The 22685-nt window shown below is 37.0% G+C and overlaps 1 protein-coding gene across 3 annotated transcripts in view; it reads left to right on the forward strand.

Annotated features, from left to right (window-relative positions):
• The window catches only part of CYTIP (cytohesin 1 interacting protein), a 78350-nt gene that overhangs the window by 49938 nt on the left and 5727 nt on the right, over positions 1–22685 (forward strand). For 2 of the 3 annotated variants that reach the window (XM_058441851.1, XM_032755664.2), the window contains 5 exons: positions 7978–8027; positions 8296–8350; positions 11773–11875; positions 12083–12176; positions 15324–15393. In XM_058441851.1, the coding sequence (XP_058297834.1) occupies positions 7978–8027; positions 8296–8350; positions 11773–11875; positions 12083–12176; positions 15324–15393 (372 nt within the window). The remainder of the gene's footprint in view (positions 1–7977; positions 8028–8295; positions 8351–11772; positions 11876–12082; positions 12177–15323; positions 15394–22685) is intronic. The other variant, XM_058441850.1, reaches the window with a different exon arrangement.

A 22685-nucleotide genomic window follows, 5' to 3' on the forward strand; every position in this document is an offset into this window, starting at 1 on the left:
GTGGGAGAGACATGATCTTTTTTCAGTGATGTATAGAGCTGATTCCTTGGTATTTTTCACAGTGAAGATAAGGGCATAATTTTCCATGATTTGGGTTATTGATCATTCTCAATCTAAAGTGCTTTTATGATACAAAGTTTAATGTAATGATGAACATTTTATCAATCTACAACCTGTCTGAAGATAAAGCAACATGAGAAATGTCGACATCTTTTTTCAGTTTTCAGATATAAAGCAGTCAGATTTTCTTTATATTTGCCATGAAGCTATCACACTAAGGTTCACTTGATTAGGCGATGATTTTTCTTTTTTTTCTCTGGAGACTATGGGTACTTTTTCAATCAGGGTGGGAACTTTCCACTCTCTATGTCCTCCATACCTGCAACCTTACTCATTTGATCTACTCTCTAGCCCATGCAATTCAATGCAACAGATGGTTTCCGAGCACCTACTGGGAGACAGACATTGTGCTAAGTGTAGGAGAGGTAAAAAGACGAGAAGGGAATGTTTCCTATCCGTATACTGTTTACAATTCAGTAAGCAGAAATAATGGGTTTTATGCAAAGTAAAACAACGTGAATACTCTCATCCAAGTGAAACATCTTTAAACATAGCCTTGGAAATAGGTATTCCAGAGCAAGGGAGAAATTGAAGCTGAGGCGTAGATCCTGGTGCCTGGAGGACTTTTTTGTGTAACAACACAATATTGAGTGTGTCAGGAGAACCTGGTTAGTGTGTAGGAGGTGAGAGGAGATCTCAGCGCTGGGCTGCTTTACAGAACACTTGGACAACTTCCCCTGAAAAAGCCGGCATGAGGGCCACTGAACGTGTTTGAGAAGTAGAGGATTTCAGGAACCTTATTGTAGAAATGTAGTGGCTTAGTGAGTAGAGACTAGTAGTGAGGGAGGAACTTTTGCAGTAGTTGGAGAAAAAGGAAATGGGGGAACAGAAAGGTGGCTGAGAGGCTTTAATATGAAAGGGACTGAAGATGAAGGAGTCACATCTGGTTTTGAGCCAGAGTGAAGATAGTGTGAACTGAAAGAAGGCAATCAGTAGGAGAGGCTGATTATCAGAGGAGGATAAAGAGAGGAATTTTGGCATATGAAATACACGTGTGTGTGTTTGTGTATGTGCATATGTACATGTACACATGTGCACACAGGCACACACACATCCCCATACTAATTAATTTATGCAGATATTCTCATCCTTTCTAGGTCTTCTCATTCCCCTTCTCTCAAATTCTTTCATGTGGTAGACTTTCCATATTCAAACAGCTTTTTCTTACTGTTGTGAGAATTGCTTTAGAAAATAGCAAAACAAAACTTCTTGTACATGATAGTTCTGATTCCGTACAATTATCATCAATGAGACTTGATGCAAGTTTATCCCAACATTTCACAATCTTCCAAATGGATGTTCATTTCCTTTAACTGGTTTTTAGAGAATAATCACCCATTTGGCACTGACTAAATTGCAGGCAACAAGATCCTTGTGAGGCAATCACATGAGCAGGTGTTTCTCTGCCTACTGTTATTTTCAACACTTTCAGGGCTGACGTCAACAGCTCATACTTCTTGTTGTTGTTGGCTTTGGTTTCTGCAAAGCTATATCTGGTTAGCTTGTAGTTTCAAATTAGTCTTCAGAATCAATTGGGTGTTTACATTCAGAATTATTTAAAAATAGATTTCTCTGTGTGCATATTATCTCACTACCTGTACTGATGGGAAGTGTCAGACACCCCAGTATGGCTTCTACTTGTGAACACGGTTTTAGGGCAAAAGAAAAAAATATCTTTGCAATGGAAAGCTCGGTAGGAAGGAGACAGGAGGAATTAAGGACAGTCTCTATCAATGATGCCAAAGAAGTAGTGATTGTCTTTGGCATCATTGACAAAGAGTGACCCACTCTCATAACTGTAGTACGTTGCTTTTGGAAAGCAGTTTTTACAGAATGCTATAGTGAGAACCAGGGACCTGACAAACAAGTCCACAAACTTCAGTGGTACCACAGACTGACTCTCTTTTCCTAATTTTCTTTTAGTTATCACATTATTGCTAAATAGGCAACTTCTGGCAGGCTGATTTCATCTACAAGTTCAGATAGGGAATGTGTGCTCTGCTCTGGGATGTGTACACTGCTGGGCTGGGCTCTGCCCTGCAGCAGCTTTCACCGTGTGTCCCGCAGCACACCCATCAGGTGCCGTAACTCCCAATTGTCCTGAACTACACCAAAGGATTTTAATCACCTCATGACAATTTTAGGTAGAAAACTGTGCTAATTTCACTACAAAAGAGTTTGAAAATTATTCTTTAATCCATATTGTGGCATGCATGGTCAATATCCAATAATTTTTCTTGAAGAGTCTGTGAGCCTACAATCAGAACTTACTTGGAAATGGCAGTATTGTATTTCGGTTTCTCTGGGCACTTAATGTTAGGAAATTAAGTTCAGCTCCATTATTTTGTTGTATCTTTGAATAGTCTGTGGAGCGTTGATATCCTAATGCTCCTTACTTAAAAGGGGGTGGGAGTTGCATGGAAGAATTGGGGAGTGAGGCAGGGGACTGGAAAGGGAGCAGAGCACATAATTTTGGGGCCTTTGAAACAAATAACAGTGACAAAAAACCTCACTCTTGAATCAGTAACCTGGCCCCAGCACCCTCCCCAACACTTTCAGGAGATGAGTATGCAGAGTGGGGACCAGGAGGAAGTAACCTCTGTAACACCCCCAGAAGTGGCTACAGTGTTGAACTTTGAGCTTCTCTAAGGAGGGCTGGCTATCTCGCTGAGCTACCAATTACTCCTATCTTTCAGAAATTGACAGCTGAAGTATTTGGTCTTGGTTTCCCACTGAAGAGGAATGTGTGGAATCACTGCAGAGCAGAAGAAATTAAATTTTGAATATTAATGCCTGATCTTTTAAGTCATCTGACTAAAAACAGAAGAGTGATCGTAAGCCCAACCCTAGGTATCAGTGTATTATGGCTAGCAAGGAGTTAAGCTTTGTCTATTCAGCAGTCATAATTGAATGTGTAGTTTGCAAGCCTGCCAAATTGCTAAACCTAGATTTCTCATATTAGATAATGTGTAATAAAAGACAGCTGTTGCCAGCATATGCTGTGAATTGCACACCAGTTCCTCATTCATGATTTTTGGTGCCATCACTACAACCCTTCGAAAAGTCTCTGGCTGGGAGGGCTGTCTGGGGAACATAGACCCACTGGTCAGATCCTTGAATAAGGCTGCTCGCCCTAGGGAAAGGGGTGCAGGAAAGACTTTTTTTTTTTCTCTCAAAGTGCAAAACCCTTGGTAAGACCTTAGACACACTTCATTTCACTTTAGGCAGGTAGTTTGGTGTGTGAGCTAGGTCGAACCCTGGGAACATTCCTTTCCACATCGCCTGAGTCTGACAGCCCAGATCAAAAACAAGTAGGCTTTGTGTCAAGACGTGGCACGTGTCAGAGAATTTGGCGGTGCTTAATTTATTTAAATTGTTTTTTGTTTAAGTGTTAGGTGCTTGAAACAGCCTCTTAGCTAATACAGAATGGAAACTAATTTGTAATTTGATTTATCTGACTTTTGGTGTTGCTGATAACCCAAGTCAGTTAGTCCACAGGAATTGAAAATCTGCTATGCTTCTCATGTTGTGCTAGACAAATATTTCCATCTTTAACTAGTCAATTAGCTAGATAGAAAGGTTAGAGGTAGAGTGGTGGGGGAAATATCTATAGAGGCTTCAGGTCTGTCCTGTGGTTGAAAAGATTTTACATTTGAATCTATCCAGAATGACTTTTGATTCAAAAGACAGATTGGATGAAATCTTGAAGTTCCTAATAGATGCATTGATTTCTGACATACTAAAAAGGTATTTAAAATTGACAAGGCTCCAAATTTTACTAATAATGTATTTATTCTTGCCACCATTCATCCACTTAGCAGCTATGTACTAAGGCACTACTATCTTTGTTTTCTGTTAGTACTTTTTCAACATTTCTTGTTTTGGATTGAATTTTTTTTTTTGTTCTTGTCTGTTTTCTTTCATTTAAAATTTTTTGATTTTTAAAATTTGTATTTATTTAGCTGATATATAATCATACATACTCATGGTATACATAGTGATGTTTTGATACATAGAATGTACAGTGATCAGATCAGAGTAATTAGCGTATCCATAATCTCCCTCACACAATGATCATTTCTTCGTTTTGGGACTGTTGAATATCCTCCTTCTAACTATTTGAAAGTAGTACATGGTATACTATTGTTAACTATAGTTAGCCTACAGTATAGAGCACTAGAACTTATTCTTCCTATCTAGCTGTAATTTTGTATCCTTTAACAAATGTGTCCCTATCCATTTCTTCCCCCAACCCTTCCCAGCCTCTAGTATCCTCTGTTCTACTTTTTACTTCTATGAGATCAACTTTTTTTAGCTTCCACATATGAGTGAGAACATGTGGTGTTTAACTTTCTATTCCTGGCTTATCTCACTTAACATAATGTCTTCCAGTTCAATCCATGTTGCTGTGAATGACAGGATTTCATTCTTTTTTATGGCTGAATTGTATTCCATGGTGTATATATACCACATTTTCTTTATCCATTCATCTGTTGTTGGACACCTAGGCTGATGCCATCTCTTGGCTATTGTGAATAGTGCTGTAATAAACATGGGAGTGCAGATGTCTCTTCAATATAATGATTTCCTTTCCTTTGGATGAATTCCCAGTAGTGGGATTGCGGGATCATATGGTAGTTCTATTTGTGGTTGTTTGAGGGACCTCCATACTGTTCTCCATAGTGGCTGTACTAATTTACATTCCCACTAACAGTGTATGAGAGTTCCCTTTTCTCCTTATCCTCACTAGCATTTATTATTTATTGTCATTTTGATAATAGCTATCCTAACTGGTGTGAGATGATACCTCATTGTGGTTTTAATTTCCATTACCCCAATGATGAGTGATATTGAGCATTTTTTCATATATTTGTTAGCCATTTGTATGTCTTCTTTTTCTTTATTTCTTTCTTCTTTCTTTTTTTTTTTTTTTGAGATGGAATCTCACTGTGTCACCAGGCTGGAGTGCAATGGCATGATCTGAGCTCACTGCAATCTCCGCCACCCGGGTTGAAGTGATTCTTCCAACTCAGCTTCCCGAGTATCTGGGATTAGAGGCACCTGCCATCATGCCTGGCTAATTTTTACATTTTTGTAGAGACGGGGTTTCACCATGTTGGCCAGGTTGGTCTTGAACTCCTGACCTCAGTTGATCCACCCTCCTCGGCTGCCCAAAGTGCTGGGATTACAGGCGTGAGCCACCACGCCCAGTCTTGTATGGCTTCCTTTGAGGAATGTCTGTTCAGATCATTTGCCCATTTTTAAATTTTTTTTTCTGTTGAGGTATTTTAGTTCATTATATATTCTGGATATATAAATGAGAAGTTTGCAAATATTTCCTTCCATTCCACAGGTAGTCTTTTCACTCTGTTGATTGTTTGCTGTGCAGAATCTTTTTAGTTTAATATAACCCCATTAGTTTATTTTTGCTTTTGTTGCCTGTTTTTTGAAGGTCTTATTCATAAAATTTTTTCCCAATCCAATATGCTGAAGCATTTCCGCTATGTTTTATTCCAGTAGTTTTATTGTCTCAGGTTTTACATGAAGGTTTTGATCCATTTACTTATTTTCAGTTGATTTCTGTATAGAGTGAGAGGTATGGTCTAGTTTCTTTCTTCTGCATATGGATATACAGTTGTCTGTTTTCTTTCATTTTTAAATCTTGCTACATATTTAAGATTTTTAAATTTTACTTTATGTATTTTAGTGATTATCCTTGAGTTTTTCCTATGATATTGAATTTAATAAAGGACAATGTTGAAGACTCTCTTTACATATTTCTCCTGAACTTGAATATTTAACTTGGCTCTTCAACCACCTCAGTTGCTTCCATTTTCGTTTAGTAGTTTATTTATTTTTATCTATTTCTCTATTTTTAAGTTTCCATTCTATTCCAGGCCCTGTGCTGGGCATTGGGGCAGAAAGTAAAACAAATAACATTCCCCAAGAGGTCCAAATCACACAGATGATTATGTACAGATGTGAAGTATTTGATCCAGTATGCATTTCATATAAATATATACATATATGTATACATATATATGTAGCTCTCTCTATATGGATATATGAATAATATGATGAATACTGATAGCAAGAGTAATACTTTAAAAATATAAGCCCTTATTTATGGAGGTATAAGAAACTTTTATAAGAAGAATAAAAAAAGCCCTAGTTATCATTATATAATTTGAATTAAGGGCGGAAAACAAGCAGCTGAAGATGATAAAAATAGATTAAGAAAATATGAGTACAATATAAGGGAGAGACTGAGAATGCTTGGAAATATCAAGTTTGTGGCTCTCTTCTGCAAGGAGGCCCACTAACATGGATGAATAGTCCCTATCCTTGGTAACGGTACATACGAGGTACAAAACCAGGTTACAACAAACCATACGAATCCTTGTAGGCATTCCACAGTTAGTGCTTACAAATTGAAAAGAGATACTTTTTAGCAAGACTAGAGAATCTTTTTGGGTCTGAGCAATTTATTTCAGTCTCCATTGCGATATAAGTGAGTTGAAGCCCAGAACTAACAAAAGAGGAAAATATAATTAATTTATAGCAAATTGGTAAGAAGAGACCACCTCTCCATTACATTAAGTTTATGGACTGATGGCTGAATTCTTAACACTGGTCCATTCCGGGAAATTTGTGAAAATGCTGGCATTTGGTACCTGGTAATTCAAATTTCCTACAGTGGTGTAGGCTTCACTCCTAATGAATGTCTTAATAAGCATTTCATTTGTGTAACTTGTCACATAAGCATTAATATCTCCTACGTATTTTCCCCCTTCTAGTTTTCGTCCTTTACTTATTTTATTTTGCTTTGTCTGGACTGACTATGCATTGATCTCTTGATATTTTATGTGTTCATTTATATATGACAACCATTTCAGGTCGACAATTAAAAACGATGGGTTAGCTAGTAGCGTATGTTTTGGGCCCTTGAACCAACACTTGAGAATAGGGCTAATAAACATTTCCCGAACAAAGAAACAAACCAACCAAAAAAACACAAAAACCTGCTGCGATTTTCCTAAAAAATAAGTTGTCACCTTTTGTTGATGCTGCTTCTGTTTACAGTGCTAGAATGTGTCCTGAAAGCTTATGTTTATATGATCTTTTCCGAAAGTGCAGAGGAATGAAGGTGATATTATTTATACCATTGATACTATTCTGAGGTTTCTTTCCTTTCTTGGCTGGAAATTTCATGTTAGTCTTCCAAAACTATTACAAAAATAAATCATAAGCAGAAATGAGGTTTTGAGTTCCTGGTTTTACCTGAATTGTGTGTGTGAGTTGGTTGGTTAGAGATTATTTTATCCTACTAAAAAGAGTAATGTATTGAATTATTATAGTAAACACAGTCATTTCATCATCATCTCCAAAAACTATAAAGTATTTGGGTTTCATATGCCATTCTACGTATGCTATTTTTCTTTGGATTTCAGTGTGATTACAAATTGCTATGGTTAATCTTTCAGAGGCTGTTTTAAATACAGACCAGAGAGGAAGTTGTCTTTGGAAGCCTTGGAGTTTTGCCACATTATATTAACTCTTTTGCCACATCGTATTACTATCTAAACCTCTTTCAATCTTTTAATTGGAATGCCTAGAATCCTGTCTCCCTACTCTCCTCTGCTATCACTAGAGAATGTAGAGAATGGAAATGGCTGCCTTTACTCAACAATTTCCCAGGAGCTGGGCCAAAGAAGGTGGTAAAGAACAGGTTGTGTGTGTGTGTGTGTGTGTGTGTGTGTGTGTGTGAGAGAGAGAGAGAGAGAGAGAGAGATTTAGAACATTTTACAGTCTATCTTGAAGACCCTGGGATAACTATATGCTTTTTGTGTTTTTCAGCTTGCTTTGACCAGATCAAGTTCTTTAAGTGACTTTTCCTGGTCTCAAAGGTAAAGAGATTGAATTATTTTTTGTCTCTCCCAAAATATTTAGAAACACAGCTCTCCAGACTGTTTTTTTCTCTCTCTCCCTTTCTCTCTCTCTCTCACGCACACACACAGATGCACACACACAGACACACACACAGAATCTTACATACTACAATTTACATAAATGTCAGTTATTTTTAATTGTGACAGTTATTTTTAATGATAAATCTGTGCCAAATGCGATACTTTAATTTTCATGCAGTTTCTTTTTTAAACATTTTTATTACAGAAAGCTTGTTACTGTGGAGAAGCAGGATAATGAAACATTCGGATTTGAAATTCAGGTGGGCAGTTTTCACATTTTCTAGACTTCCAAGGAAGAAAGTGGCATTGGTAGTGTCATGTTATGTGCAAAGAAAAAATGAAGTTAGGATTAGAGAATGATGGAGTCTGTGACTTTTATTCAGTGTGTGGCTGTTTGGGGGTAGTTTTTCAGTGTGTTGAGTACTATTAAGGAAAGAAAACATTGAAGACGATAACAAAACCTCTGCGACATGCTCAGCAGTTTGTACTTCGTTGCTTCAGTCTTCCCTTAAGTCCCAGACTGATCAGAAATGGTTGGTATCAGCTAGGTCTTAGATAAGAGAGTGAAATACATTTTACAGATGTATACTTGATATATTTGCATTGTGAATGTGTTTGCATTATCATATTGTTATACTGTATATCAGATTTGAAGTATTTACTTTGGCATTCAAGAGACACTCGAAAGACTATACATGTGTGTATATGGAATGCATATATTCATGGATAGCTCCTGGTATGTTTTGCTACTAAAGAGTTCATATTGTACATAATGAGAAATTTGTAGCTTTTTTTCCTAATGACAATGCTTTATAATTGTTATTTGAAACACTCGAGAACATTTGGCTCTACTTGCAGATTGCCTCATGCTGTAGGAAATTTTTAAGTCTTTATAAGTTTCAGCATAATTGCTTAAGAATTTCATTGCTTATTTGCTGTCTGCTTTTTCATGAGCACATTTGTAAAATGGGTGAGGTAGGTCAAATGAAGTCTAACCCAATTAAGTGCAACAGTTGTAGCTTAAGCATTTCTGTTTTTTTTTCCCTAGTACGTTTGCATGTCTTTTGGATGTGTTTTGCATAATCATATTCTTACACTCTATATCAGATTTTAGATCTTAGCTTTACTGCTGCTTTCAGAAAACTTTGGTGTGATATCAGCCCCACAATTGGAAAGTCAGTGTGTATTTTAAAATTAGGAACAGGAAACTGCTAAGAAAAACATGTTTTATGAGTAAAGAAACAAAATGGAACTTTAGCTGCAATGAAGACAGAGAAGGCACTTTGAAAAGAGGATCACTTCTATCTCCCTAACTCTTGTACTTTTAAATTTGGTGAAATCTGTAATTCACCACAGTAATTGGTGAAATCTATTAGGTTTTAGAAGCATAGTACTCCCTCTTATTCCCCAGTCACCTGAACTACTCCCTATTCTGTTGTAGAGACACTGCTTTTTGTCACTGCTTCTTTTTAAAGGAGAATTATCCTCAAGGATGTGCAGCAGTGGCTACTGAAAACAGGATAAATGACTACTCACCTTTCTTTATTTTTCTTACACTGCCATAATAATGTCACTACTTTCTTAAGTTTTTCTCCCATACCATAAACACTTACTCTCCATGGAGCAAGAGTCAAAACTATGTCAGGCCACAACACCACTGAACCTTTGTAGATCAACATGAACTAATGGCACCTCTAAATGGCAGCAGGTAGGTGTTATCTCAGTGATGCAGAAATCCACACTCCTGTAAACTCCCTCTGGTATATGCTCTCCATTGTCAAATACACACCATAATCTATTCCCTAGTACTCATCAGATTTGCAGCAGTCAACAAATAGGAGACATGCTTCTGGGAACTTTTTGAAAATCAGATAGAACCTCATGTACCCATATTGTGCATGCGGTGTGAGTACATGTTTGGGATGTGGCCTACTAGAGGAATGACACTTTGGAAGAGACGAGACCCATGGTTCTCCATGGGAGCTAGTTTTATGCTGCTTATGAGAATTGTGCAGCCCGATAGGAATGCAGACTTTGGACTCATGCACACCTGAATTCATATCCTTCTAATGCCTTATGGGGTCTTTAGGAGTTTTAAATGAAACAATACATGCAATGTACCTAGTGATGTGCCTTACCAATAGAAGATCCACAAATGACAGGTGTTAGAATGAATGTCATTAGGCATGAGAAAGGACAATGAGATCTTCGTGTCTCTAAGAAATGCAGGTGATCATTGTGTCACTGATCCCTTAATGGGAGCTAGAAGGCTGGGTAAGAGAGAGAAGTATCCGATTAATACTTTCTGTAGCTTTGGGGTTTCTGTTTTTTTCTATTTCTAACTACCATATTTTACACCCAATGTGAACATATATGGAGGTGCCAGCTACATAATCAACATGTTTCCACTGCACTGTACTCACTTTGATCTCTGGGAATGGAGGGTAGAGTCTCACTGCTAATGAGAATTGTTAGAACAGTGGTTTCCCAAAGGAGTGTCAGTTATATGTTTTATTCATGTACCACATGAACTAGATCAGTCTTTCATCTCCAGAAGGGTCTAGGCTATACTGAGAAGACCCCTGGCAGGAAAGCTGTTAATGAAGTTTCTGACATACATGGGAACGTAGTGCATGATCTTTTAAAGTCCCTTCTACCTTTAAGATATGGGGATTCTAAGTGCCTTGTAGATTAGAAAGAAGTCCTTTAGAGGTGAACAGATCCAAGTTTCTGGAAGTTGCTTGCATGTGGCTGACTTGTGGTGCCTCAGGGATTATTGAATAAGAAAGAATGAACATCACACATCAATTTTTTCACAAGGAAGTAGTACTTTAATGTAGCTTAATTTTAGGAATCAGATGTTTAAAAGATGTACTCTACTCAGAACACTGATTTTGCTTCTAAGTGGAATTAGACTTCATAATTTAAATGTGTGAAAAAAAGAAAATTATATTTGTTATAGGTCATTGGGACCCTATATCTAGCAAACATTTATTCAGTGTTTTGGTATAATTAAAAATAAAAAAACCCACCACCACCAAACTACTTGTGCCTAATTGAGGCAAGAGTCGAAGCTTAACTTTTTCTAATTTAGTTGGGTGACTAATGAACCGGTGAGGATTCAGGACAGGCACACCAGAGGGTGCTCAGAAATGAAGGTAATTGAGTCAATTATAGTCCTTTTGAATAAACGCAGGGCAGATTGTCATTATGTGCAGAACTCTGATTTAAAATAATCATTGTTGGCATGTCTCCTTGCTGCATGTGTACAATTTCATACTCCTATAATGAGTGTTTTAGCTTGGGAGAACCACTTAGGGATTTTTCTCATTGCACTTGGCCATCATTGTTTTATCCCATTGGGAAATGAGAAACTCAATTTTTAAAAATAAATATGTAATCGTGACAGCATCAGGTGATATCTTGGGTTTGAAAATATAAAATCTTGAGCCACTCTCATTTCACTTTCTTTCTCATGACAGATGTCTTTATGAATGGAGTTGGCTACAGATTGTCTGGTAGAATTGCAAAATTGATACCTTGATTCAGTTTATAGTGGAAATCCTTTGTCCTTTGAACTTACCTATTATACTGCTTAATGATAATTGACATCATTTTAAATTTTGGCAAATAGATGTTGAGGTTGTTAAATAGTAACTATATATCACCTTAATTTTTACAGTCTTACAGGCCCCAGAATCAGAATGCCTGCTCCTCGGAAATGTTCACTTTGATATGCAAAATACAGGAGGACAGCCCGGCTCACTGTGCTGGCCTGCAAGCTGGTAACTTAAATTTTTGCTCACGTTAGGAATCATTTAAATGGAAAGAAAATAAAATGTTTTGAGAGTGAAGGTCAGGATGTATTTGTTGCTTTGAGTTTTCTTGGCTCCTTTATGTTTTTAAGACTTGGAGCTGCTTGTTTCATTTGCATGTCAGGAGGGATTATTTAACTAACCAACATAACACTCATTTCTCTTGGCATCTCCCAGGTGATGTCCTTGCAAATATCAATGGTGTGAGCACAGAAGGTTTTACCCACAAACAAGTCGTTGACCTGATCAGATCGTCTGGAAACCTGCTAACGTAACTATCTGTCTAGTTCCCGTGGGGCTTCAAAATGTTACGTTTTCTCATAATGCCTGATGAGTGAATAAATAGGCCTTTTGTTCAGCATTACAAGATGGAGTGAGGCAGTGCACCGGAGCTTTAGAGTGGGGCACAAACATTATCAGTTCCTTTTGTTTCTCAAGATTCCTCACACTTGAACATACTGTCAACGTCTGAAGTCAGAGGACATCAATAGCCCAAATGTCTGTGTGGGAAGGATGGCCTTAAAAAATGTATTTTTTTAATGTCAAATTCAATTAAACTGGCATACATTCTCTTTAAACTGGGAAGAACCGATCCAGTTTTCATGGCTGATATAATCCTGTAGGTAAAACAAATAAAAGGTCAGAAGGGCTGAGTTTTTCCTCTTATGTGACAAGCCACCTGTTTTTCCCTTCTAGTGTTCCATTTGGAAGGAAGAATAGTCTGTTCAACCATCCCCACCCTGAAACACACATACTTACACCACATGTTCCAAATATTCCAAACTTCTTTTTTTTTTTTTTTTGAGACAGAGTCTCAGTCTGTCGCCCTGGATGGAGTGCAGTGGCACGATCTCGGCTCGCTGCAAGCTCCGCCTCCTGGGTTCACACCATTTTGCTGCCTCAGCCTCCTGAGTAGCTGGAACTACAGGTGCCCGCCACCACGCCCGGCTAATTTTTTGTATTTTTAGTAGAGATAGGGTTTCATCGTGTTAGCCAGGATGGTCTCAATCTCCTGACCTCGTGATCCACCTGCCTCTGCCTCCCAAAGTGTTGGGATTACAGGCGTGAGCCACTGTGCCCGGCCCCAAACTTCTTGATAGAACACTGGCTTTCCCAATTAGAGGTTTGACTGATTTTTCTACCATAACAATACTAGCACCTAATAAAATCTTATTAGGATAGTTAAATGATGACATTTGCTCATTCATTAAAATCATATTTATTGAGCAAATACTATGTTTCCAGCTCTGTGATAGGCTCAGGAGAGACCAAGATAAATACTCTCTTAGTAAGTTAATAATTATGGAAGGAAATGGCTCAGAAAAGCCTGAAATTTAAGTAATGTTTATATTTCAGTTATTGATAACTACTATGAGAAAAGTGCAAAACAGCAATGGCCTGTCATGCTGGGCAAGAAGGCTGCTAGTTTGGCTTAGATGTGTAAAGTGGTCTTTTCTGGGGAGGCGATATTTGAGTTGAGATCTAAATGAAGAGAAGGATGGTCAAATGAACTGCTCGTAAGAGCACTTCAGGCAAAGAGAGAGGTCTCTGAGTGCTCAAAATGGGCTTGGCATGTACAAGGGAAAGAGAAAAAGACAGTATAATTGGTAGTTGATGGATTAGAGAGAGTATAATAAGAAATGAAGCCAGAGAGTTGGCCTGGGGGCAGACCATGGATCTCTTTGGCCATGCCAACAAGTTTGGGTTTTATTCTGATTGAGGTGGGTCCTATATTGTCTCATTTATTCTTCATAGCCACCCATGAGGTTAATTTTATTCGCATTTATAGATGAAGTGCCTGAAGCTTAGAGAGGGCTTAGTTAAAGTCACATAACTGGTAGGTGATAGGGCTGGGGTTTGATCACCTGCTCTGGATGCCAGGATCTGTCCTTTTCAGCTACAGCTGCTCCTTGGAAGCTGCCAGTAGAAAATCTGCTGGATGCTCTTCAGTAATTCTGGTCTAAAACTTCAAAGGATGCTTTGGGTGTTCGTGAGAGCAGATTTGAAAGACGGTGGTGGTAACGAATTGGGTCCAACTCTATAGGTCCTGTGAGTTCAGGGTAAAGGATGAGGCGCTCTTGCTCTAGAGAACCCTGGATCCAAAGGAGAGGAACTGTGCAGAGTCTGAGGGGAACTGCTGGTACGTAGAGTCAGAAAGCATGTTCCACATGGGTGAAGAGGGTAGACCACAGGTAAATAGGGCTGGTAGATGGAGGTAACTGTTGGAAATCCAGGAAAATGGGAGACAGTCTGTACAAATACTGAGGAAAATGGCCAAATCAATGGTTGCAGTTTTGCCCATACACATCTATTGCTTCAGCAGGTCAAACTGACATTCAATCCCAATGAAACAGATTCGTATGGATTCCCACTATTTCTCAGAGAGTCAGGATCACCTTAAGGAGAAAACAGACAGCATTTGGCTTGCTACCACCTGATTATCCCTGGCATGCTGCTATTAGAAATAGAGGAAAACTGATCTCCACATTTAATGCTTTTACCATGCCTTGAAAAATTCCTTGCATCTTTATAGAAGTACAGCTTAATTACAAGAAGGAACCTGAACCAACACTTTAAAAATTGGTGTGTGATTCACAAATGAAATTTTTAAATCATATTCAGATTGATGGTTTAGTAGTCAAAATAAAAGCCTTTAACTTGAACACACAGAACAAATCAAATCACTCAGAATGGAACAAGTATTTTATTTTTAGAAATGTGTGTGGTGTAGGAAGAACAGAACACTGGTAAGTCGATAATTCTAGGATTAGAGTTTGTAAACTGAATGTTTTGAGATGAAAGAATCATATGAAGGTTATTATCTCATAGTAGTTGTACTTCTGTTTCTTCTAGTACCAAAATTATAAGGAGATTTACAGAGGTAAAGCCTCCTAGAATCCTATGGAGGAAAGGATTTCTCCCTCTTTCAAGAAGTAGCATGTTAATTCCATGGTTGTGAAAGCCCCTAGTGCCTATTGTTTCTGTTGTTGTGCCGCTTGTGTTCAGCATGGTTTCTAGAATCTGGTACATAGTAGATGCCCAATAAATATTTACCAAATGAGTGAGGTCATTCAGCCCATCCCCACAAGAACAGATTCTAGTAGAGAGCAGCCATCATTGTCACGTAGTGACTTCTATAAAATAAGCTATAGTTTGCAAATTAACTAGGATCCTTTCTTTCAGCCACCTTCTCAATGGGAGTTTTCCCCCATTTTCTTTCTCTGAATGTTATCAGAAGATTTGGCTTTGGTCCAGCTACTCGAAGTGCCATGAGAACTGTAACATTTATATTTCGTTTTTAGTATAGTATGTGCTCAAAGTGTAGTACTCCGTAGTATGGTACTTATTTAAATGAATCACTCATGTTACTCACTCCCCACCTTCCTCTTCTTTTTTTTTTTTTTTTTTCTTAAAACAGGATAGAGACTCTTAGTGGAACAATGATTCTGCAAAGAACGGAGCTTGAAGCAAAGCTGCAGGTTTTAAAGGTAATTTAATTTAAGACAGCAAGGCACATTTTTCATCCTTGAATGTGTGAGTGGTAAAATAAACATCTATTTGAGGAACTGAGATAGCCCTTGAAAAAGAAATGTCGTGATGAATCTAAACTGCTGAATTATCAAGAGCCGCACAATTACCTTTGGAGGAATATCAAATTCTGCAAACCACTGTAAATCACTCCCTTCCTTCCTCCTTCTGTGTGACTATGAGGCTCAGAAAGGCAACAGGAAGGCACGCCACTTGAAGAACTCTTCATTAGTGCACCTGTGATCTCTATTGATTTACATTTTGTTTGGAATTAAAACGAAAAAGGTCATTATTTTCCCAAGTTCATTGGAGAGCCTGGGTTTTTCACTTTTTCCGTGTCCTCTTTTGGTGTCCTTCTCTTCTACCTCATCCTGAAAACAAAAACCTTATCCATCTAATCCTGTGACTGTCCTTGAATCTGCTTTCATTGGCAAATACACTAGCAGCTTCAAAGGAGGAAGAAATTAGTGTCTAAGAGATAGTAAATAATGCAGGAGGTCCATTGAAAATTCCCTGGGATGGCTTTTTGAGGCTTTTAAAAATCTCAGTTTTCTGGGCTGATGAGGGTCTCCTAAGCCATGAAGTTCAGACCCTCACTCATGCATCTGAGTCACAGTTCTAAGGACCTCTCTGTTTGTCTCAGTGACCTCTGCATCCCAATCTCCCCCCTGCAGAGCAACAAGGTAGCCAGTCTGAGAGAGATTGTAGTTTACTGTAGGCAGGTTGCTTACTTCAGCTTTATTTAGAAATAGCTGCCATGTGTTAGTTTTCTTCATGAAATATGAGCTTATTAATTATTGAGCCCAAGATAGTGGATTTTATTTTGTGTCTTTTTCTTCCTCCACATCCAATTCATCAACAAGTCTTGCTTTCTTCATCAACATTGGTTTGGATACTCTTGCCACTGTGCTTATCTCTGTGCTTTGTTGAATCAATTTATAAAATTCCTTGAAAAAACCTCTGCTCAAATTTTGATAGGAATTGAATTGTATTTATAAAATAAATGAGAGCAATTAAAATCTTTATGGCTTTCACTTTTCTCACTTTGAATTCAGGATCTCAATCTTTTTATTCAGATCTTTTATGGACTTCAAAAATATTTTGTAATTATCTTCCTATATTTTTACATATCATTTATTATATTCATTCTTGTTTCCTTCCTCATTGTTCTTGCTATATTAATCTTTTAAATTTTCACCCACTTATTGCTAATGATTTTGTTTAAATTAAAAAAATCCGGTTTTGTTGAACTCCCTTTATTCTAATAATAATTTTTATAGATTTCCTTTTATTTTCTATATAGATTTCTTATCACTTGCAGATAATAACATTTTTTGCCCCTTTAGCTCAATTATTGAAACTAATTTATTTTTCCTCTCCTATAGCATTGGCTAGGATCATCAATATATTGTTAAATAATGATAATCTTATTGTTGACTTTAAAGAAAACATTTCTAAGATTTTTGTTGCTACATTTTTATGAGGGATAAACAGTGCTTCATATTATACTTGAATTTAAAGTTAATTTGTTTTTGCAAAAGAAAGATAATCTTACTGAACATCTTTTTAAAAAAGTTAATTTTTTTGCCTTTTCTTAGAAAAAAGAAATATTGAAAACAAGAATGAAAAATAGGGCTATATTCTATGGAATAAAGTACTAACTTGCACAAATCATTATTTGATGCCTTTAAGCAATTTCTATTCTTTGCATGTTTTTGCCTTAAGTTTTAATGTACATACTTACCAATGTATGAATTTTTCAGCATCTCCATCCTCTTCCAGAACATCATAAGCACCATACAACGTTTAAAATGCCCATTTAAGACCCTATATTCCTTATGATACTTACTTTAGAGAATTTGTATCAATTTTTTAAGGTACAAAATACAGATTTTTGTTCTATAGCCGGTAGTGAAGAAATACACCAACTTGTTCCTTTTCATGTGTTTGCTGTTGTTTGTTGCATTGTACTCCTTACCTCTAGGTTTACTTTCTTTCTTGCTATAGTACTTCCTTCTGTGGGGATAAGTAGATTTTTGTTGAAAAATGTTTTTATTTCACTGCTACTATTGGAAGAGAGTTTTGATAGGTAATTGAATTATTCGAAGTAGGTGTTTAGCTCCCTTAGCACTTTGAATATATTACTCCTTTAATATTTTTGTTTATGAGAGAGCTCCTAATTATTTTTGGCAGGTAATCTATATTTTCTGCTAAAGGTTTTTAACATTTTTCCTCTTCCTTTAAGTCCTTAATTCATCTAGAATAACTTTTTGTATATATTATGAGGTATGGGGAAAATTCCAATTTAATTTTTTTCCATATGAATAACCAGTTCTTCCAGTACCATTTATTTTGTAGTCCCCCTATCCCCTTCAACTGACTTGCAGTAAAACCTCTATTTTTTTTTTTTTTTTTTTGAGACTGAGTCTCGCTCTGTCACCCAGGCTGGAGTGTAGTGGCGCAATCTCGGCTCACTGCAAGCTCCGCCTCCCGGGTTCACGCCATTCTCCTGCCTCAGCCTCCGAGTAGCTGGGACTACAGGCGCCCGCCACCACGCCCGAAAACCTCTATTTTTAAGCAAGTTCTGTGGATGGATTTGCTTATAGGCTTTCTAATATGATCCATGGGTCAATTTGTTTATCCCAAACTGTTTATAATGAATCTTGATTTCACATTGGGCACAGTTATTCTTGGTTCTTTGGTCATCTATATAAATTATAAAATCAGATTATATGTAAATAAATGTTGGTGTTTTGATTGATATCAAATTTTATTTATCTATTTGTGGAGACAGGGTGTTGCTTTATTGCCCTTGCTGGAGTGCAGCAACATGATCATTGCTTACTATATAGTCTCAAACTCTGGGCTCAAGTAGTTCTCCTATCTCAGCCTCCTGAATTGCTGGGATTACAGGCCTGAGCCACCATTCCTGGCTGTGATTGCACATTATATATATATCTATATATATATATAATATAGATATCTATATATATAATATAGATATCTATGTATATAATATAGATATCTATATTATATATATATAAAATTATGTATATATCAATGAGATATATATCAATTTGAGGAAACAACATCATATGGTATTCAGTTTTTTTATTGATGGATGATCTTACCATTTTTTGTTGTTTTCTTTAAAGTCTTTCAATAAAGTTATAATTTTATGCACATAGGACTTATACATCTTCTGTTAGACTTAGTCCTCTGTACCTTATATTTTTTGTTCTTATTATTGTTTCTTTACAAAAACTAATGCTTTGATTGATGTTAATAGACATGTGAATCAATTTTTCTATGCTGTTACTATATTCAAACACTTTGCTAAATTATAGAATAGTAATATCTATTCTAATAACTAATGAATTATCTGTAGATTATTTTGGATTTACTGTAGAGATAACTATCTGTTATGAATGAGTTTTGGTTCTTTTTCTTACTTTACTTCACAGCTTAGGAGCTACCATACAACAATGAACAGAAATTTTGGTTGTAGGCATCCTTGTTTTATTCTTGATTTTAAAGGAAATTCTTCCTAATTTCTTTTCCACTAGGAATAAGTTATCTTTCAGATTAAGGAGACTCCCTTCTATATGAAGTTTGCTGGTAGTGTTTATAGTGCTTGTGCATTAAACTTTATCAAATACTTTTTTCTGCATCTGTTAAGCTGGTCTTCTCATTTATTCATTTGAAAAAATTCTGTCAATATGTGAATGAAATTTAAATATATTCTAATATAAAGCTACCATTTCATTTCTAGGATAAACCCAACCTGGCTTATCCTTGAAATTTATAACTTGTAAATGTAATTACAGGTTTGATTTGCTAATATTTTATTTAGGATTTTGAGTTTCATTTTTCAGATAGACTGGCCTGTAATTTTATTTTCTTAGATTATCTTTTTAAGTTTTGGTATCAAGTTTACTAGACTCTTAGCATGACCTGGGGACTGTTTTCCTCTTCTTATTTTCTGGCAGAATTTTAATAATACCATCTGAATCATCTTGTTTTAGGATTCTTTTTTGATGGGAATACTGTTAATGTACTGTTTCAATTTCTTTACTAGTTGTGAGACTACTCAGGATTTCTGGTTTTTTTAAAGCCAGTTTTAGTGACTTATGTTTTTGTTAACAAAGTTTTTAAATTTATTAACTGACAGTAAAATATTATTGAGGTTTTAAATTTTTGTCAAAAATTGTTTGAGTGTGTCCCCATTTTTTTCTTGCATCTTGTACCACTTTTTATGCTTCTTTTTTTTTCTTGATAATTTTCTCTACAGGATTTTCTATTTTTGGATCTTCTAGAAAACCAGTATTTGTGGCCATCTTTAATCCTTTTTCCAGTTGCTTTAAGATATTCTTTTGTCCTTATTGATCTGTGGTTTTACTACAATGCAGTTAGTTCTGGATCCATTTCTAAATTTATACTACGTAGAAGTTATAGTGCTCCTTCTGTTTAAAGACTTTCTTTAGCTTTGGAAAACTATCAACTCAATCTTTTTGGAATATACCTTCTACACCACTCCTGTACTATCTTCTGGAATTCATATTAGACATAGTTTCTTGATTTATCTTTCATGCTTCCCAATGACTATTTCATAGGTCTTTATTTATATTTTTGTGTTACATTCTTTCTGAATTCTTTAGTAACGTCTCCAGAAATGTTCTTGCTAGCTGTTCTGTATAGAATGTCTTCTTTCTATTGAGTTATAAAAATTACTTTCTTATTATCTTGTAGTTCTTTTTCATGTCTATCTGTTCTTGTTTTTTCATTTCAAATTTCTTGTTCTTATAAACATTGATCTTATTTATCTCTCAGAGGATTATAAACATTCTTATTTTGAAGTCTTTTTTGAACACTTTTCTTTTTTTTTTGAGACAGAGTTTCGCCCTTGTCACCTAGGCTGGAGTGCAGTGGCATGATCTCGGCTCACTGCAACATCCGCCTCCTGGGTTCAAGGGATTCTCCTGCCTCAGCCTCCTGAGAAGCTGGGATTACAGGCGCCTGCCACCACCCCCAGCTAATTTTTTGTACTTTTAGTAGAGACGGGATTTTCACCATGTTGGGCAGGCTGGTCGTGAACTCCTGCCCTCAGGTGATCAGCTCACCTAGGCCTCCCAAAGTGCTGGGATTACAGGTGTGAGCCACCGCACCTGGCCTTGAACACTTTTCTATTTTCATTTTGTTTAGAGAGAATCTATGTACAAATTATCACTTTTATTATCTTTTTTATCGTTAAACATCTGTAAGTGTTTGGGGGTTTAGATTGCCTACTTCCCATGCATGGCATACAGCCTTTCCCTTCAGCACAGTGTGATAATTGGATGCTTGCCCCCACTCAGCACTTCAAGGGTACCAATCCAGAGCCAGGTCTGGGGGCTTCCATGCCTTCCTTGAAGACTCAGTGAGCTGTTTGGCTCAGGTCATGAGGCTGTGCTTAGGTATTCCTGCCTTTCAACGTACAAGCTCTACATGAGTCATAGCCAGCAGCATCAGCTTTTCTCAGCCTCGTTTCCCAGTGATGGAGCTTCAGCCAATGTTTTTTTCTTAAGCAGAAAACCTGGCTCAGACCTGTGTTTCAGATAGGTGTATTTAAACCATATATTGCCATAGAATTTATTTCTGCTTCTCCATATCCAGAAGACTTTATGTTTCATTGTGCTTTCTATCTTGCATGTCTGTCCTGTTTCTAATCTTGAAATTATGAGATTCCGTTTATCTCTTGAGCCAAAAATGTCTTGGTCTGACCTATAGCCAAGGTCAGGCAGGTTTCCCCTCCACACAATGACATTTACTTTGTGCATCCTGTGTAAGTAAGCATTCTTTCCCTCAAAGACTCTTCATTGCACCAGGGGCTCTTCGTTCGAAACAGTGGTCCTCTCTGATCCACATTTTCAGGGATTCCCTTTCTTCTGACCTATGATTCAAATGTTTAACATGAAAACAGCACATCCAATGGGCTAGCTGGGAGAGCTAGTTTGTAATCTACTTCTGCTATTTACTGGGTTTGTAGTGCTTGGGAAATATTTTGTTACATTGAATATTCATTTTCGAATCTGTAACTTTTTAGGGAAGTTATGAAAATTAAATATCATGTTATCAGTGAAAACACAATTGAAGTACTAAAGTGCCATGGAAGTGTTCAGCTGTATGTCCCCTGTAGATTGAAAGCATTGGAAACTTCTTTGGAACCAATGTGTGATAGCTGAGAGTTGTTTTAGGAAGCCATTATTTTGACGTATTCATTCAACCATTATTTACTGAGCAGCTGCTATGTAGCTGGCACTGAACTAGGCACAGTGAGGTAATGCTGCCCAGTGGGGTTAGATCTCACTTGTGCTTTAATTCTCATCTAATGAGAGCTCAGATATGTCCAAATAAACAATTGTGATGTCAGTAACACAGGCAGAAACAGACCCAAAGGAAAATAGGGAAGCTTGGCTACAGTTGAAAAACCCTTAGTCACTTTGACACATCTGCTCTTTACACTGGTATTTTCTTGGTTTAAGTGACGACATACTGAAATGACTCAGCCAAATCAACAAATCAGATATTGCAAAACCAGTATTTTTCCAAAAATTGACTATATATATAAAGTCAGCCAGTGCTGACTTCGTATTTTTAGATAGTAAGTGCAGAAATATAACTTCCTCTTCTTTCTGTCTCTAGATTTTACTGTTGACCTATCCCTATGCTCCTCCACTGGACTCTAGTCTCTCATAGGAAATAAATCTCTTTAAGAAAGTTGAAAGAAGTTGGTATGTATGCCAGGTACTTGCTAGCCTTATACTCCCTATGTCCCTAATTTTGACCTTCATATAACCACAGATTTACACAGTTAAAAGCTGGGAATAAGGCAGCATAGCAGTCCTTTTTTTTTTTTTTTTTTTTTTTTTTTTTAGGCAGGGTCTCACCCTATTGCCCATGCTGGAGTGCAGTAGCATGATCATATCTCACTGTAGCCTCAACCTCCCGGGCTTAAGTGATCCTCCTACATCAGCCTCTTTTTTAAAAAAATTATTTATTTATTTTTGAGACAAAGTTTTGCTCTTGTTGCCCAGAGTAGAGTACAGTTGCATCATCTCTGCTCACCACAACCTCTGCCTCCCAGGTTCAAGCGATTATCCTGCCTCAGCCTCCCGAGTACCTGAGATTACAGGTGCCTGCCATCACACCTGGCTAATTTTTGTATTTTTAGTAGAGACGGGGTTTCGCCATGTTGGCCAGTCTGGTCTCGAAC

Source organism: Hylobates moloch, unplaced genomic scaffold (genome assembly GCF_009828535.3).
Source record: "Hylobates moloch isolate HMO894 unplaced genomic scaffold, HMol_V3 SCAFFOLD_1, whole genome shotgun sequence".
NCBI lineage: Eukaryota > Metazoa > Chordata > Mammalia > Primates > Hylobatidae > Hylobates > Hylobates moloch.